At 50.4% G+C, this 15911-nt stretch overlaps 1 protein-coding gene across 1 annotated transcript in view; it reads left to right on the top strand.

Annotated features, from left to right (window-relative positions):
• The window catches only part of LOC119104314 (methyltransferase-like protein 7A), a gene marked incomplete at its 3' end in the record, with an annotated part of 10069 nt that extends 2066 nt beyond the window's left edge, over positions 1-8003 (top strand). The window contains exons 3-4 of the mRNA XM_037228012.1: positions 621-896; positions 7950-8003. Coding sequence (XP_037083907.1) covers positions 621-896; positions 7950-8003 — 330 coding nt within the window. The remainder of the gene's footprint in view (positions 1-620; positions 897-7949) is intronic.
• Positions 8004-15911: the final 7908 nt, after the last annotated feature.

Here is a 15911-nt window from a genome sequence, read left to right as displayed (position 1 = left end):
CGGCCATGGCGGGGCTCGTGACGTTACAACTGCCGCAATCATTGGCGTTGGGACAGGCGTACAAGAGCGCTTGCCCCATTCTTTTCATGGATGCTTTACCATAACTCTCTGTGGTGATCTGTGAAAAGAGCCAGCTTACACAAACCGGCTCGCCTAGCATTCTGAAGCGTTCCCGCACACCTGATTTGTATTGCAGGCTGAATGTCCTGTGCGCCCGGCATATCGCCGTATATACATGCGTAGTGGCGGTGGAAGTCCTCCCAAGTCGGGCGTTGGTGGTACAATCGCAAATTTTGGTCCACTTTTTACAAGCGCCTACTTTACTTACTTTACTTTTAACGCGCATAGAGGCAACGCTGAATGCTCAGAACGTTGTTGAACTGACCCCTTGCTCCTCTCCTCGGTCTCGCGCTCTGCACATATGCGCTACCCGCGTCCTACGCATGTGCTTTACTGGCGCCGAACTCGAGCCTATTGGGCCAGCCACCACCTACCTTCAGATGACCTTAACCGCACTGACATTTATACGTCCTTGACCGCAGATCGGCGTGGGTACGGGTGCCAACATCGAGCTCTACCCAGCCGGGTACTGACTGACCTTAAGACGACCTTGACCGCAGATCGGCGTCGGCACGGGCGCCAACCTCGAGTTCTACCCGGCCGGGTCCCGGCTGACCTGCGTCGACGCAAACCCGGCGTTCGAGTCGTACTTTCGCGAGCGGTGCGGGGCGGCGGCCAGCCACCTGCGACCGCCGCTACGCTTCCTGGTGGCGGACGCGGGTGACATGCCGGCCGTGGCCAGCGACTCCATGGACGCCGTGGTGGCGACGCTCCTCTTCTGCAACATGGAGCGGGCGGCGCCGGTGCTGAGCGAGGTCAAGCGAGTCCTGGCGCCGGTCAGTACAGCGCCGATGACGGCTCGGCACGGCCGTGGTGCGTGCGTGCGTACGTACGTGGGTGCGTGCGTGCGTGTATTGAGGGCGATCACAACGCTATGGCCCATCTTAGATATCGGCTCACCTAACCTAATTCCAAATGCGGATTTTCCTCCGCATTTTTTCCTCCATAATTTAAGCCACCGTTTCTTGTTCCCAGATGGAGAACATGACAATGTGATAGCGAATTGGCTGTGATGTAGATTTTTGGGGTGGGCAAAACAGAAAGCTAGAACCGCTTTTGAACTAGGGTGGGAGTGAAAAATTCCATCGCAAAAAGACCGTACGGGAGTGAAAAAAATCAATTCACAAAAGATGGAATTTATGAGCTAGTGACTGATGCTTCAGCAAAAAAAAACATCTATTTCATGTTGATATGTACGTAATATCAGAAACCTGACATAACTGTTTTGTTTTTTAACATCTTGGGCCATCACAGTGAAGCAGAATACATTAAAGCATTGTAATTTCATGACAGTGTAATGAGCATAAAGGTTTATTAACACCAATTATTTGATTCTGCACTTTGCACTTCTCTTCCACAGCACTTTTCGCACAAAACAAGAAAATTCAACAAGCATAGAACACTCAAACCAAAACAAAACCTTGGACTCCTACACATCAGCCCACCACCAAGTCAAATGCAGTAGACATACCTCAGCCTTCTGTTAAGATGGGGTCAGGGAAAACAAACATTTCATCACTATTTCTTACAAAATACCAATGCTTATTTCCATGAAAGTAGCCTTACTATGCCCAACCTAAAGAGGCCTTATTTCATGTGATCCTGTCTAGCTTGTTTGTATCACAACAGCAGCTGTGAGATACTGATTCTTGCACGATTCCTATTGCCACTTGCCATGCACTTAACCAACTTAATCTAACTTAGAGTAGCCCATGTGTTGAACATCATCTCAACTCACCTATCTGTTGGCAGCAGCACTTGTGATAATAATTTGATAAAGCTAATTTTTGGCTGATCTCAACTTGCATTTTTATTCAGTTCGTTTGTGTATGCTTGTTGACATCAGACACAGCTGACAACGCACAAATCAAAGCACCTAAAATCACTTTGAACAACTTATTTTGATTGCCATGGTTCACCTATATCACGGGCAATAATGGGTATGGTCCACAAAACAATCTCTCTTCTCCAAAAGTAACATAACTTTTAGTTGACCAGGCTAGTATTGCTGCTTGCCTTTTCAGCTGCAGCAAAGACATCTGTTTAGGCTTGTTTATTCACATATAATGACAAAGTTTTGTTAGGTTCACATTTTAAGTGGGATGGTCTAACTATTTGTTACATACTAATATTTAACTCACATTACAATTGCTACAGAGCTTAGAGTATCCCTGTGTTAAAAAATAAAGTGTATATATACAGTACAGTCATTTGCCAGTCAGCAAACCATGACAACTATAGAAAACATCTGGCTAAAGCAGCCATGAGAGCCACTTCAAGAAATTTGGGGCAAATAAGAATATGAACAAAATAACCCCATTGCATGCCTTGTGGCATCATAATTTGTCTTACGACAAGACTCGCTGGGTTCAAACAGAAAATGGCTAACTCTGATTACCAATCATGTGTTGAAAGCAGGTAAGGTAAGCAATTACTTGGTTCACAGGAGGCTTACTGGCTTCTTCCTGCTCCCCCAGAACAAAAAGTCAGTATCTTTTGCATGGTCTGCTGGCAGAGAGATTCATCCCACTCAGCCCCCAAATATAAATATCAATCATGCCCACCAGCCTACGAGAGTAAAATGCGAAGCAAGTAAGAGGTGTGCATGATAAACATCTCCAGAGGGCAGAATTTCGCCGTCAAACACTTCTGTATCACCTGCGTCAGGTCTGTCCCACAGCTCTGTATGGCAGCATTAGGATAGTCTTGTCAGGTAGCCTGGTGAGTTAGACACTCGAAAGGCTTAAGTTTATCATTATTGAGCACCGCCATGAATCAAGAAAACAGTTAACCGTGGGTTCAACGAGGCAAAAATGGCGGTAAAAATAAGTTCCGTGCTTCAAATTGTCTCCCTCATTCCCTCTGAATTGTTCACTCTTGGGTGATTATCAAACATGTTTGAGCGGATGGCGAATTAACCCAATTTATGCATAAAATTTGTACAAGTTTGCAGTTGAATCATATTGCAGAGAAATTGGTTAGCATTTTAAGCTACAGATAGTACCTGTAAAGGCAATCGAAAAGGAAGAAAGAATAAAGTGGCATCACACTCGTATGATACCAAGAACAACAAAAGTAGTTAAATGAATATGAAGACTGATACTTCTCTAGCAAAACTTTGTAATCATCTGATTTGTCTTGAGATCTGTTAAGATGAATGCTCAAATGGTGATATTCATCATATAAATTTAATTTAAAAGACATTTCTTGAATTTTTCTCTCCTGCATTTCGGGAGTGATACAAATAGTGGTTAAGTTTTCTCGGAAAAAAGAAATACGGGGAGTAAAATTCCCCACCAGGCCCTGCTGGTGTTTGCACCAGGCTCTGCTTTCGTGGTGTGGTGGTGAGACCAAAAAAATAAGCGATGCGTGAAAACCTTGCATTTGGCACACAGCTGCCGATCGTAATCCATTCTGCAAACAATCCAAACTTAATGCGTGCAAGCGGCTGGAGTCGCTGGGGTTCTTGGGCTTGAAGGTACCTGGCGCCCTTGATCTGTGCGAACGCAGACACGAGGCAGGACATCGCCATATGTGTCCAGGTTCTGGGGAGCCTCGTTTATACTTGGTGGTTTCAAGTGAGCTCGATTTTGGATGACATCTGAAAACCCCAGAAAGGGAAATAGGTGTTTGGCATGTGCAAGTAGACGAAGTCAGGTAGGAGTGAAAAATCACATAAAATATGGGAAAAAGGAGTGGAAAATTTCTCCTCATAGGGTGTTGCTTTATAACCAAAGTTGGCAATTCTAGGACACTGGGGCAAAATCTATTGTTTCAAGGAATACAGAAAATTATTAAAAATCTCCCCATCGCCTTAAAATCAACATGCGGAAAATCTGAGACCCATCCGATCAGCGTAGGTATGGGCGGCGCAGCGCTGGATAAAGCCGTGCAGCATTCGTCAGGCGTTGCAGTCTCCCGTGATGTGCCGCTGCAGTCGGTACACAACACCAGGCAAAACCCACTGCGCGATCATTGCGACGCTGTAGGCAGTGCCTCATCTAGGAAATCGCAAAATCGGGACCATCCAAAGTGATGAGGGGTCTGGCCCGATAAAGAATCGTACTCCTCCCGCCGCGCTGCCCTCTAACTTTACTTTACGCAGTTTCTCACTTTCGACACGTTACTTGCCGAAGGTCGTTCAGCTGAAAACTTAAGAGAAACGTTCTACCTCCAACGGAGCAGGAACAACGTTGATAGTTGTCAGCATAACAACCCTGAATTCGGAATGTCGAAAAACTAGGAGCTCTATTTCATTCTTGCTTGTGTCAGTAGCCGCAACAAGGATCTAGAGCATGGTGTTTTTAGGCGTTTGAGCTTTTGTTTCGCGCGACCACCGCACGTTTTGTCGGGATGCTGTTGTCAGGCCGTAACAGCCGGCTCGGTGTCGGCGTCAGAGAAAGGAAACGGAATGTGTGTTAGTCATTTGCTGTCGTTGGCTAAAACTAGCCGTGGCAGTCCTTGTGCTGAATGCCAGAACACCACACCCCAGCGGCAAGCTGATCAGCTGATCACCGTCGTACGGCTGGCGCACAGCCGCATGTGGTTTAGCATCAAAAGGCGTCGGTTTACAAGTGGGACTCTTCATCTCTTCCACACTGTGAAGCTGCTGAGGCGCTTACCAAAGGGGTCTGAGATGAAACCGGTTAGTTCGCGCAAAACAACACAAGACTTACGCAGCCCGACAACGTGCCTCAGGCCATGACAGCTGACAAAATGGAGTTGACACGGGGAATGCCCCGGACAGCACACTTGCTGCAAGGAAACGAGGCTTGCGCAACATTAATGGCAGATGCTGCTTGACACCAAAGCTCATTCTTGACGCTTATACTTGGCCAAAGTCCCAGACAGTTCGTGAGAACAATGCACCACCAAATATCCCTCTATGGACACTACAGGATTTTCCGAGTTGTTGTTGCAAGAGGCCTACACTGCCCGAGGGGGTCTCGAACATTGCTCTAGTATACAAAAATATATTTATGCCGATCCGACAGTCACTGGGTGACCTTGTGGGAAATCGTTGGGTCGAGGCCGGAGATAGAACTGAGATTCTAGTTCTTTTCTAGTCTCTAGATTCTAGCTCTTGAGATTCTAGTTCTAGATTCTAGATAGTTCTTTACAAGCTCACTATTTGCTGGCGAAGTTGCAGTGAGAGCCTTCTGGAAGAAAAATCGCCGAAATCGGAGTTTTTTGTTTTTAGCGAGGTTGCTGTCTGGCCTAGTGGTTTCAATATCGCTTGTTATTGGGCCAGATCGTACAGGACTATGGATGTCCCCTCGCGCTCACTTCTGCCGTTCCCTGGATTCGCACCTACGTACAGCGCCGTTACTAGCGCCCCTTTTCGTGCGATGGGTTTCACGTGATGTTAGTGTTTTTAAGGCTGCAACGGCGTAACGTAGCGGGAGACCCCGCCCCCTGATGCCGGCAGTAGCGCTTCCCTTGTCTCCGAGGCGCCCATGGCCGCGCAGGTTGTCAGGCATACCTCAAGTTTGACACAAGTTTATTTGAAGGTGTGAGGCAACTTTTGTGATACATGTACCACATGTCTTCCAAACCTAGCATTTTCCATCCCACCGTGATGCATAGGACTGTGCTAGAATGGGGCTAAAAGGAGGTTTGAGCGGCAGTGAGTGTAAAGAGGGGCACCTGGTCGTTGGTGGAGGGGGGGGGGGGCGGGAAGGGAAAGGGAATTTGGCCTGGTGTGGGAGCATTTCTCTCAACCTAAAAAAAATCGCGCCCGGCCTGGGCTTTTTAACCCCAGTCCGGCCCGGCCCGGCCTGGGGTTAGTAGCACGCTAGTAACATACACCATTTACACGGCAGAGGTTTCTCTTTTTTAACCCCAGTCCGGCCCGGCCCGGCCTGGGGTTGGTAGCACGCTAGTAACATACACCATTTACACGGCAGAGGTTTCTCTTTTTTTAACCCCAGGCCGGCCCGGCCCGGCCTGGGGTTAGTAGCACGCTAGCAGCATACACCATTTACACGGCAGAGGTTTCTCTTTTTAACCCCAGGCCGGCCCGGCCCGGCCTGGGTTAGTAGCACGCTAGCAACATACACCATTTACACGGCAGAGGTTTCCTTTTTTAACCCCAGCCGGCCCGGCCCGGCCTGGGGTTAGTAGCACGCTAGCAACATACACCATTTACACGGCAGAGGTTTCTCTTTTTTTAACCCCAGGCCGGCCCGGCCCGGCCTGGGGTTAGTAGCACGCTAGCGACATACACCATTTACACGGCAGAGGTTTCTCTTTTTTAACCCCAGTCCAGCCCGGCCCGGCCTGGGGTTAGTAGCACGCTAGCAACATACACCATTTACACGGCAGAGGTTTCTCTTTTTTAACCCCAGTCCAGCCCGGCCCGGCCTGGGGTTAGTAGCACGCTAGCTACATACACCATTTACACGGCAGAGGTTTCTCTTTTTTAACCCCAGTCCAGCCCGGCCCGGCCTGGGGTTAGTAGCACGCTAGCAGCACACACCATTTACACGGCAGAGGTTTCTCTTTTTTAACCCCAGTCCGGCCCGGCCCGGCCTGGGGTTAGTAGCACGCTAGCGACATACACCATTTACACGGCAGAGGTTTCTCTTTTTTAACCCCAGTCCGGCCCGGCCCGGCCTGGGGTTAGTAGCACGCTAGCAACATACACCATTTACACGGCAGAGGTTTCTCTTTTTTAACCCCAGTCCGGCCCGGCCCGGCCTGGGGTTAGTAGCACGCTAGCGACATACACCATTTACACGGCAGAGGTTTCTCTTTTTTAACCCCAGTCCGGCCCGGCCCGGCCTGGGGTTAGTAGCACGCTAGCAGCATACACCATTTACACGGCAGAGGTTTCTCTTTTTTCGGCACCCTTGCGGGGCAGTCTTGACCATACACTTCCTGTCAGACACCCCAGAGCCCCGTCCTTCATGAGCCAATGAGAGCCCATGCCTTACTTCGGGGTAATCCCATTCCTTACCAATGACGTCACGACTCAAGCCCATTCCTTACTCGACTGACAGGCAATGTAAGCAGGTTTGCTTACAAGCAAGTCGGCGGCACTGACATAACAACGCATAGCAACGGCCGATGTGCTGTTTTCGATAATGAGGCATATAGCTACAGATCACTCGCCAGTATTGGGAATAGTTATTTAACTGTTATTCAAATGATGTTCACGCGCCCCATCCCTGCGCGCTATTTGTCTCCGTGGGCTTGGATCAGCTGATTTCACGTGTGCCCATATTCGGACTGAAGGCGTTTTCCACTGGCGCGTATCTGTGACGTCACCTCAGTGGGCGGAGCTGGGGTCGTGAGTCAATTGCGAATGAGTTGGACTCTGATGGCACCCCTGGCACACACCCGGGGCTACAGCTTAAACCCCTCGACGGGATGATCACTGCCCAGGTGCTGCCATCTCCTGGGAAGGACCGGTCGGGGGGAAAGCCCGCCCCGTGTCAGAACTGAACCAAATGCCTCGCACCAACCAGTGAAGCCCCAACTTTTCTCCAGCTTAACTGCATGCTGCCTTTCAAGCATGTAGCGTAATTTGATCTTTACCATGTGGGACCTTTTCTAGCATGCATGTTCTAGCTGCGGTTCGCACTGACTTCATTGCTGTCAGCTGGGTGTCCCGCTCCACCGCCGCTGCCGACATTCCGGGAAGCTGTGCTTCCCCGCGCGCCCTGCGTCACAGCCACGCCGCAGCAGCTGGCTGACCAGACCGAGCTGCGGCACCCGGCCCACGCAGCGTGACAGAACAGTGCCGATCACATGTTCACATGTGATCCCATGTTCACACACATGATCACATGCTCACATGATCACATGATCACATGTTGGGCTGGCAGGGCGGCCGGTTCTACTTCATCGAGCACGTGGCGGCGCGCGAGGGCACGTGGCGGCGCACGTTCCAAGAGCTGTTCACCAGCAGCGGCCTGTCGCAGTTCTTCTGCCACGGCTGTCGACCAAACAGCCAGCCCCTGCAGGTCGGTGACCCGGCTGCCGTCAGGTCAGTGACGCGATCACCGGCGGCAAGCTGGGATTCAGATGGCTGATCGCTGTCTCGGTGACTTACTCACCTGCTGGCACCACCAGCTGAACGACTTCTCACACCAGGAAAATGAGCGGTGTGGCTTATCATGTGCGATGAACCTGTTTCTATACACTTTCCTTAGGGACTTCAAGACACACGTTCGCAGCGCCGTCTATAAAGGAGAACAGTAACTAAGGCACCAAATGCAATTTTCCCGCCGCTGAGACCTGTGGATCGGTGCTATACGCATCTAAACCGACCACCGGGAAGGTTGCTGTCATATAGAATCAACCCGTGTCCCACAGACCTTACCCCACCGGCTTCTCTGCCTCTCAGCCAATGTTGCACAGCCGTATCAAATGTCTTCTGACTGGCAGACGTTTCACTTTATCTACAAGTGGAAACTGGATGTACAAAGAGACTTTGTTCAGATATGTAAACGGATAGAAAGGACGTGCTAAAAAGACCTCTAGGGGTGAATTTGCTTTTTGAGCATAATAGAGTAGTTCTTTCGGACAATATTAAGTCAGTAATTCGGCACTATATGCCGTTAAAGAATGGCTATCTGCCGTCAGCAAAATGACCTAGGGAACTGCAGCCATGTTGTGTCCGCGTCACCTCCATACAAACTTCTTAAAAGCGGCAGCCATCCACTCTCCCTTTCCATTTGCAATTCCCCCTCCCCCCTCCCTCCCTCCCCCTTTCTTACTCAACGCCAGCCACGTCTCTCCGTGGCGACCCGCAGGCGACCGGCCCTGAGCGGGCGTGCCGGCCCTGGCAGGAACCGAGGCTCGAAGCTGGGACCACACTTGTCGGATGCCGAGATCAGGGGACGGGGGAGGGGGCGATGGTAGCCCTGAGGCAGCAACTTTGACGCCCTCATCCACACATATCTTATCAAGGGGTCGAAATAGTTCACAACGGAGCGGCCAATCCGTGTCACTGAGTTTATTGTTTATTGGGTTTTACGGGCCCGTGAACTGCAATGGTTATTTGCGCCCCGAGCGGCACAGGGCTGCAGACTGCCGGCCGCACGATACCCTCGTGAGCAGCTGCAGACTGCCGGCCGCACGATACCCTCGTGAGCAGCTGCGGACTGCCGGCCGCACGATACCCTCGTGAGCAGCTGCAGACTGCCGGCCGCACAATGCCCTCGTACCCAGCTGCAGACTGCCGGTGGCATTATACCCTCGTACCCAGCTGCAGACTGCCGGTGGCATGATACCTTCGTACACAGCTGCAGACTGCCGGTGGCACGATGCCCTCGTACACAGCAGCAGACTGCCGGTGGCACGATGCCCTCGTACACAGCCGCAGACTGCCGGTGGCACGATACCCTCGTACACAGCTGCAGACTGCCGGTGGCATGACACCCTTGTACCCAGCTGCAGACTGCCGGTGGCATGACACCCTTGTACCCAGCTGCAGGCTGCCGGTGGCATGATACCCTCGTACACAGCTGCAGACTGCCGGTGGCACGATGCCCTCGTACACCGCGCGCGCACAGACCGCAGAGAGAAAGTGCAGGCAGACAATGTCTACAATGTAAGGGTGGAACGCACACCACATGAGCACATGCGCAAAAATGCAATTCGGTGGAACATGCCCGCTGTTGAGACGACCAAGTTTTGAGGCACTCACAAATCTTACTGTTCGTCGTAACTTATGTGACATATCCACCGGGGGGTCTTGTGCCGAGCCGACACAGGGGCCGACCTCTTCGGAGTATGTGCGGGCTCTCGGCCTGGGGCTCCTATCAGGGATCATTTAAGCCTGCTCGTGGTTGGTGCGTGTACCGACTAAGCCGGGCGCTTTCTATCTACTTACGCAGCTGAAATAAAACCCATTTGCGCCTTCAGCTTTCTTTTTGGGAAAATTGAGACGGTCCGTCAGGTAGAAGGCATCCGGCATGTAATAATCCGCGTTTCGAGCCGATCTGCAACGTTCAACAGTCAGGGAACTTGAGAGTTGTGCTTGGGCTGCTCTTCCGCTCAAAAGATGGCGTTGAGAACGGTTGTTTGAAAATCGTAACGGAAAGTGCAGACAAACGGCCTGATTATGCACCCTAAAGCTACACAGATAGTTTCTGTGGTCAATCAGCACATGACGGGTCTAAGCACGACACTTAACAAACAATAAAAATGTTTTTATACTTAATTTGTGAGATTTTAACGAAAAATATGCACAAGTGCCATCGAAAACAGCCAATGGCCACCTCCAGCCTTGAATTAAGAAAACACGCAATTTCAGATCAGTTTGTGATGATATAGCGCCCCTTTATTTTACTATTACCCTAAATCTGTTCTTGCTACATGACCTTATGCGTACCACACAACCGATGACCGTAGATTTTAAGACAGAGACGGAACTGTTGGTCAGTTTCAAACTCAGTATATTTTTTTATTGCACTGCGCGCAACAACACCGCGCACCGTGAACACAACCCATTTTACGAAAGATCGCTAGGAAAGGTATCCGCCCCGCAGCTCCGTCGGCTAGGACGTCTGCCTTCTTAACCTGCCTGTACCGGCTTGGCTGGATTCGAGTCGCTCTGGCGCCCGCTTTTTGCCCCTAGCTGGGATGGCCTGCGGCCGATGACTGTCTCAACAGAGGCCAGAGAGCGAGGTGGGACTGTGCCGAGCATTGCGATGCAATTTACGCCACAAAATGTCGCTTAAAAATTCTGCTTTGTTCGCGATTTTTTTCTCACAAAATTCTGTCTGTTCACAATTTATAACTCTCGCCACAACGTTATGCCCTTTAACTGGAACTTCACGATCGAGTGAGGGGACCAGGGTCCACACCGCAACACTGCTATGCGTGAACTCTTATCCCAGAACCTCATCCGATCAGGATATACGGGCCAAAGTTGTGTAAAAATGAAAATGATTCAGCTGTGATGAATGGGAAACAAATGCATGCACACATATATATCTATATCTATCTATCTATCTATCTATCTATCTATCTATCTATCTATCTATATATATATATAGATATATATATATATATATATATCTATCTATCTATCTATATCTATATATATATATATATATAAATGGAAAAAATTCAGCTATTATTATATCACAGGGTGTACATGCACGCGTTCCATGTTGAGGATAGACCCTGATCTCTTCTGTTTATAATAGCGCGTGCAAAAACACCTCCACCAGGAAGGTCGCGATTGACAAAACGCTTTCAGCGGCTGACCATTCACGCGTCCATGCGGTGCCGGCCCAACTGCCCTATAGGAACTGCACTAATCGCGGCTTGTGTTATTATGCTCCCAGGCGATACAGGAGGCGGGGTTCAAGAGCGTCGAGTGGAGCTCCGAGTTCCTGAAGCCACCAGGCCAGACTTACTACAGCATCTTCAACCCCGTCTTGTTCGGTGTTGCCACCAAGTGATGACACGGTTGCAGTCGAAGGGAGGATTCCGTTGTTCAGTTTAATTCAGTTCTTTATATTCGCGAATCACTCCAGCAAGTGGCTTATTGTTTGATTCGGTACAATTACAACAGCAGATTGAATGTAATAGTACAACCTGACAGCAACGCGACCACATTACATGGTGTGGCATGGCGCGGGTCAAGTTATTCGCATGTTATCAACTATCCAGTTGTTCACACACCTTCGTCAAAACAAAAATCATTAAATAAAACTGGAAACATACAAAATATGACTCGACAACATATGTTACGCCACAGCAAGCAAGCCATGGTTATACAAGGGGATCGCCTAAAACCTCTAGCCTCGTGCGAAACCCATTGCGGGTGCGAGAGGCGGCGATGGTCGGCGGCGGACGGCTCCAGGATCAGGCTGCCTGATACGAGGAAGCCCTGCCTGCCCCGACAGGCGGAGGGCCGACAGATCAGGAGGGGCGCCCATCGCTGCCGCCTGGGTGGCACGCTGACGTACAGCGGCACGTGGGGTGAGCAGGGACCGGTTCATCACTGGAGCCTGCGGGTCATTAAGGGCTCCGAATACAGCGAGACCGTCACGGTGGTTGACATGGTCACTAACACCGCGCCAGCCCAGCGCTAGAACAGTCGCCGCAATTCGATCTCGCTGACGAGCATCGGTGACGATCCTGGTCCCAAAGTTCATCAACAAGGAAAATAGCTTGTCACCTGGCCCCAGGGCTTATCAAACTTTACGTGAAAGTCTCTTCATTATTTTGTTCAGGTCTTGTGCAATTACCAAGACCCTTGCCTAAATCGCGTGGGCTACGTCAAACACGTACCCATAGCGCTCCGATGGTTGTTTAAATGTCACCAGCTGCCAGTAATGCCAGGCATGCCGATGCCAGGCATGCTGATGCCAGGCATGATGATGCCGGACACGATGATACCAGGCATGATGATGCCGGGCATGATGATGCCAGGCATGATGATGCCAGGCATGTGCCGATGTGGTCGGCTCTTGGTCTGCGTTCGGCCTGCCCCGAGGAACGATGCGTGCGCGCCCAGGCCCGCTGACTTGATTTCAGGGGTCTGCCGATCCGCGTGGAGTGAACGGTTTGTGGCCTGGTGTGTGCAGGGTGTAGTGTTGTGTGACCTGGTGTGTGCTGTATGTGATATTGTGTGACCTGGTGTGAGCAGTGCGTAGTGTTGTGTGGCCTGGTGTGCGCAGCGTGTAGTGTTGTGTGACCTGGCGTGTGCTGTGTGTTGTGTTGTTGCCGTGTGCGGTGTTACGTGATACGGTGTAGGCTGTGTGCGGCGTTGTGTAGCCTGTTGTGTGCTGTACGCGGTGCTGTTGCTGTATGCAGTGCTATGTGACCTGGCACGTGCTGTGTGCGGTGTTGTGTGACACGGTATATATTGTGTGCGGTGTTGTGTCATATGGTGTATGCCATGTGCGGCGTTGTGTAGCCTGTTGCGTGCTGTGTGCGGTGCTATGTGACCAGGTATGTGCTGTGTGCGGTGTTGTATGGTCTGATGTGTCCAACGGTGGATAATTATGATGGCGCGAATTGTCCTGGCAATTGCAGCCAAGGAAATAAACAACTTTCAAATGATTGAAGGCTTTTGTAACTGTGACGATTTTTGAAAAAAGCAAATGCTTGTGTGGATGTTGAAAACAGTGCACCGGATTTTACGCCCGTGTAGTTTTCATGGCCTACTTTTCTACACTTTCTGGCTTTTCTACACTTTCTACTTCTTTCTGGCCTACTCTTAGACTACAGCGTGGTGTAATTGAGACTGGTTTCTAATGTGACCTCGGCGGCTCCCGGCTAGTTACCCGGCTGGTTACTGACTCGGGTGCTGCTTAAATCGGCAAGTTCGCCCACACCCTGCAACTAGCTTCAGGCCTGCATTCGCTCCGGTTACCAAGACCCAACATCAGTCTTTAGAACGTCCTCCCTTCGCAAAAGGAAACGGCAGACCCATTGCTAACGTTGGAGTACATGCGATCGGCTGCACACCTCGACCCGATCCTGTGCCATTTTATATCCGTTCTTTCCTCGCTGAAAAGTTGTTAGTTTCTCCTTGTCGGGATCCGGGTCCCGTTTCGCCTCGTGTTGACCATCTTTTTGCGATGGAAAGTGTCCTGCTCCTCTGAAGCAATATAGACTCCATTGGTTCACAGCGCAATCTTGCGGGGAAAATCCCTTCTGACTGAGCACCGTGACCGCAAATCACTTATACAAACAGCGCAACGTTTAAAACTGGTTTTGCTCTAATTAGCTCAGGCCATTCTCTAGCCGATTCATACTTTATCATACACAACGTATTGACTACAGTCTCAATAGTGTGCAAAAAACTGAACAGGCCCAGATAGTATCAGCATATTTCGGATGACCGTCTTTCGTCTGATCGAAATCCACAGGTTAGGTGAACCTGGCAACCAGTGACGTACTCGTGGGGGGGGGGGGGGGCTAGATTTCCTAAAAGGTATGGCACGTTATCGGCAAAATCGCCGGACAAGTGCAGCTTTTTGGCCTCCTATGAAAATGGCCTCCTAAGAAAACTTAACGTAATTAAATTCAAGAACGAAGTGTAGGCTGTAAGATCTTGAGTGATTTGCTATATATATATATATATATATATATATATATATATATATATATATAATGAAGGTAAACCGGAGCAATTCACTAAACATTTTTATTTTATGCCAAAGGCTTCGGTAGTGTGAAACTTGATATCTAAAAAAATCGTAGATACACAGACTAGACAGGTCAGGCGAATTAAGTGGCCCGCTTGCTGGTAGGTGGAGCTGACCGCCATATTCGCAGACAAGAAACATAGACTCGCTCTGTCAAGGCCATCGCAACGCATGGGGTGCTGCGGTCGCTGCGTAAGATCGCGCAACTAAAATTTAAGCTAGAACCGATTTTGAACGGCTTAACGAGATAAAGTCACATATCAGCGATCCTGAATCATCCTCGCCTTGTATTTCACTGACTAACGAGCTACCCATATGGAGAAATCCCCGCCGCCGACTTCCATGACCGCTGCCTGCGCGGACCGCCCGCCATGCCCACACTGGGCGATGGTGGGGCCGCTTTCTTCCCATCTTCCTGTCTACTCTAGAATTCCGCGGGAGTCGGCTGCAGTCGTATCTGATGTGTACGGGTCACAGCCGTTCAGAGAGCCTGTGGAGCCCTTGCCTACCCCTGGTGACCACCACCGCGGCCCTGCCGCCGGCCCGGATGGTTCCGCCGCGCTCCCGCCAGACATCGGCGGGGCTACCGTTCTACCTGGCGTTCGTGGGAACAGGTGCTGTAGGGTTCACCCGCCGTTGTGCGGGATTCCGTGGTGGGCGTCCAGGGGCGCAATATTTGATGCTGTCGTGGGGAGGACGTCGGCACATCTGGTACCACGGTGAAGCAGCCGGTGTCCACTGGTCGGCAGCCTCGAGCGTGACGCCGAAATACGAGTTGCTACCGAATCTGCATCGAGCGGGGCGTGATGTTGCCTTCCTCTGCCTTCGCCATTTCCATGGTATCCACAGACGGATGAAAGACACGAGTATCCTGCCACGCTCAAATGTATTGGACGCCCGAGCGGGCACCCGGCCAGGTCAAGGACTGGCTAACCAGTTTCTAATCGGAATGTATACTTATGAGCACTCAAGGCTAGCTAAATACTTGTACAACAATAATTATCACACTAATAACGGTAATGATATATCCAACCATCCGGACTGTCACGAGGCGCCATAAACATCTCCCAGGAATCTGAGTCCGAGATTTACGCATACTTTTTCTGGGATTTGACAGTAAAACTGCATTGGGTTAAGAACAATTATACAGATAACTGGTAAAAACATTGATCAAACGTCGCACACAGATCGACATACTTCAACACCGCACATTCAACACCGCACTTTCAACAGCCGCACATTCAACACCGCACCTCAAAACATAGCCACTTCCTCCTACGTGAGCCGCCCAGCTCACGTATAACAAAAGCCTAAACAGATAGCAGGGAACAGGCCGGATGAATCCGACGATCGGAGGAGTGTGAGATTATTGCAGGAAAGGGTGTCTGCTGGTCACGCTACCGGTCAGACGAAGACAGAGTATCATGGCCTTCAGGTTGCCTAATGTCCTCTAAACATCACGGCTTTAGTTTTGTTTCTGCGGATCCTGTTTCACTGCAGGCGTGCGTTGTACAGCTTCGCCTGGCTGATGACAAGACACACCCGTCCGTAGGCCACCACGGGAGTCCTCATCAGTTCGGTGCGGTGTTTTTCCAAACCGCACAAGTTTCCAGGGGGTGGTCGCCTGGACCTCGCGCGTCATCGGCACCGATGCAGCACACCACCACACTC

This window comes from Pollicipes pollicipes, unplaced genomic scaffold, assembly GCF_011947565.3.
Source record: "Pollicipes pollicipes isolate AB1234 unplaced genomic scaffold, Ppol_2.1 Scaffold_6052;HRSCAF=7182_pilon_pilon_pilon, whole genome shotgun sequence".
Taxonomy (NCBI): Eukaryota; Metazoa; Arthropoda; class Thecostraca; order Pollicipedomorpha; family Pollicipedidae; genus Pollicipes; species Pollicipes pollicipes.
The sequence above is the reverse complement of the archived record's forward strand: the minus strand, read 5'-3'. Positions and strand labels throughout refer to the sequence as shown.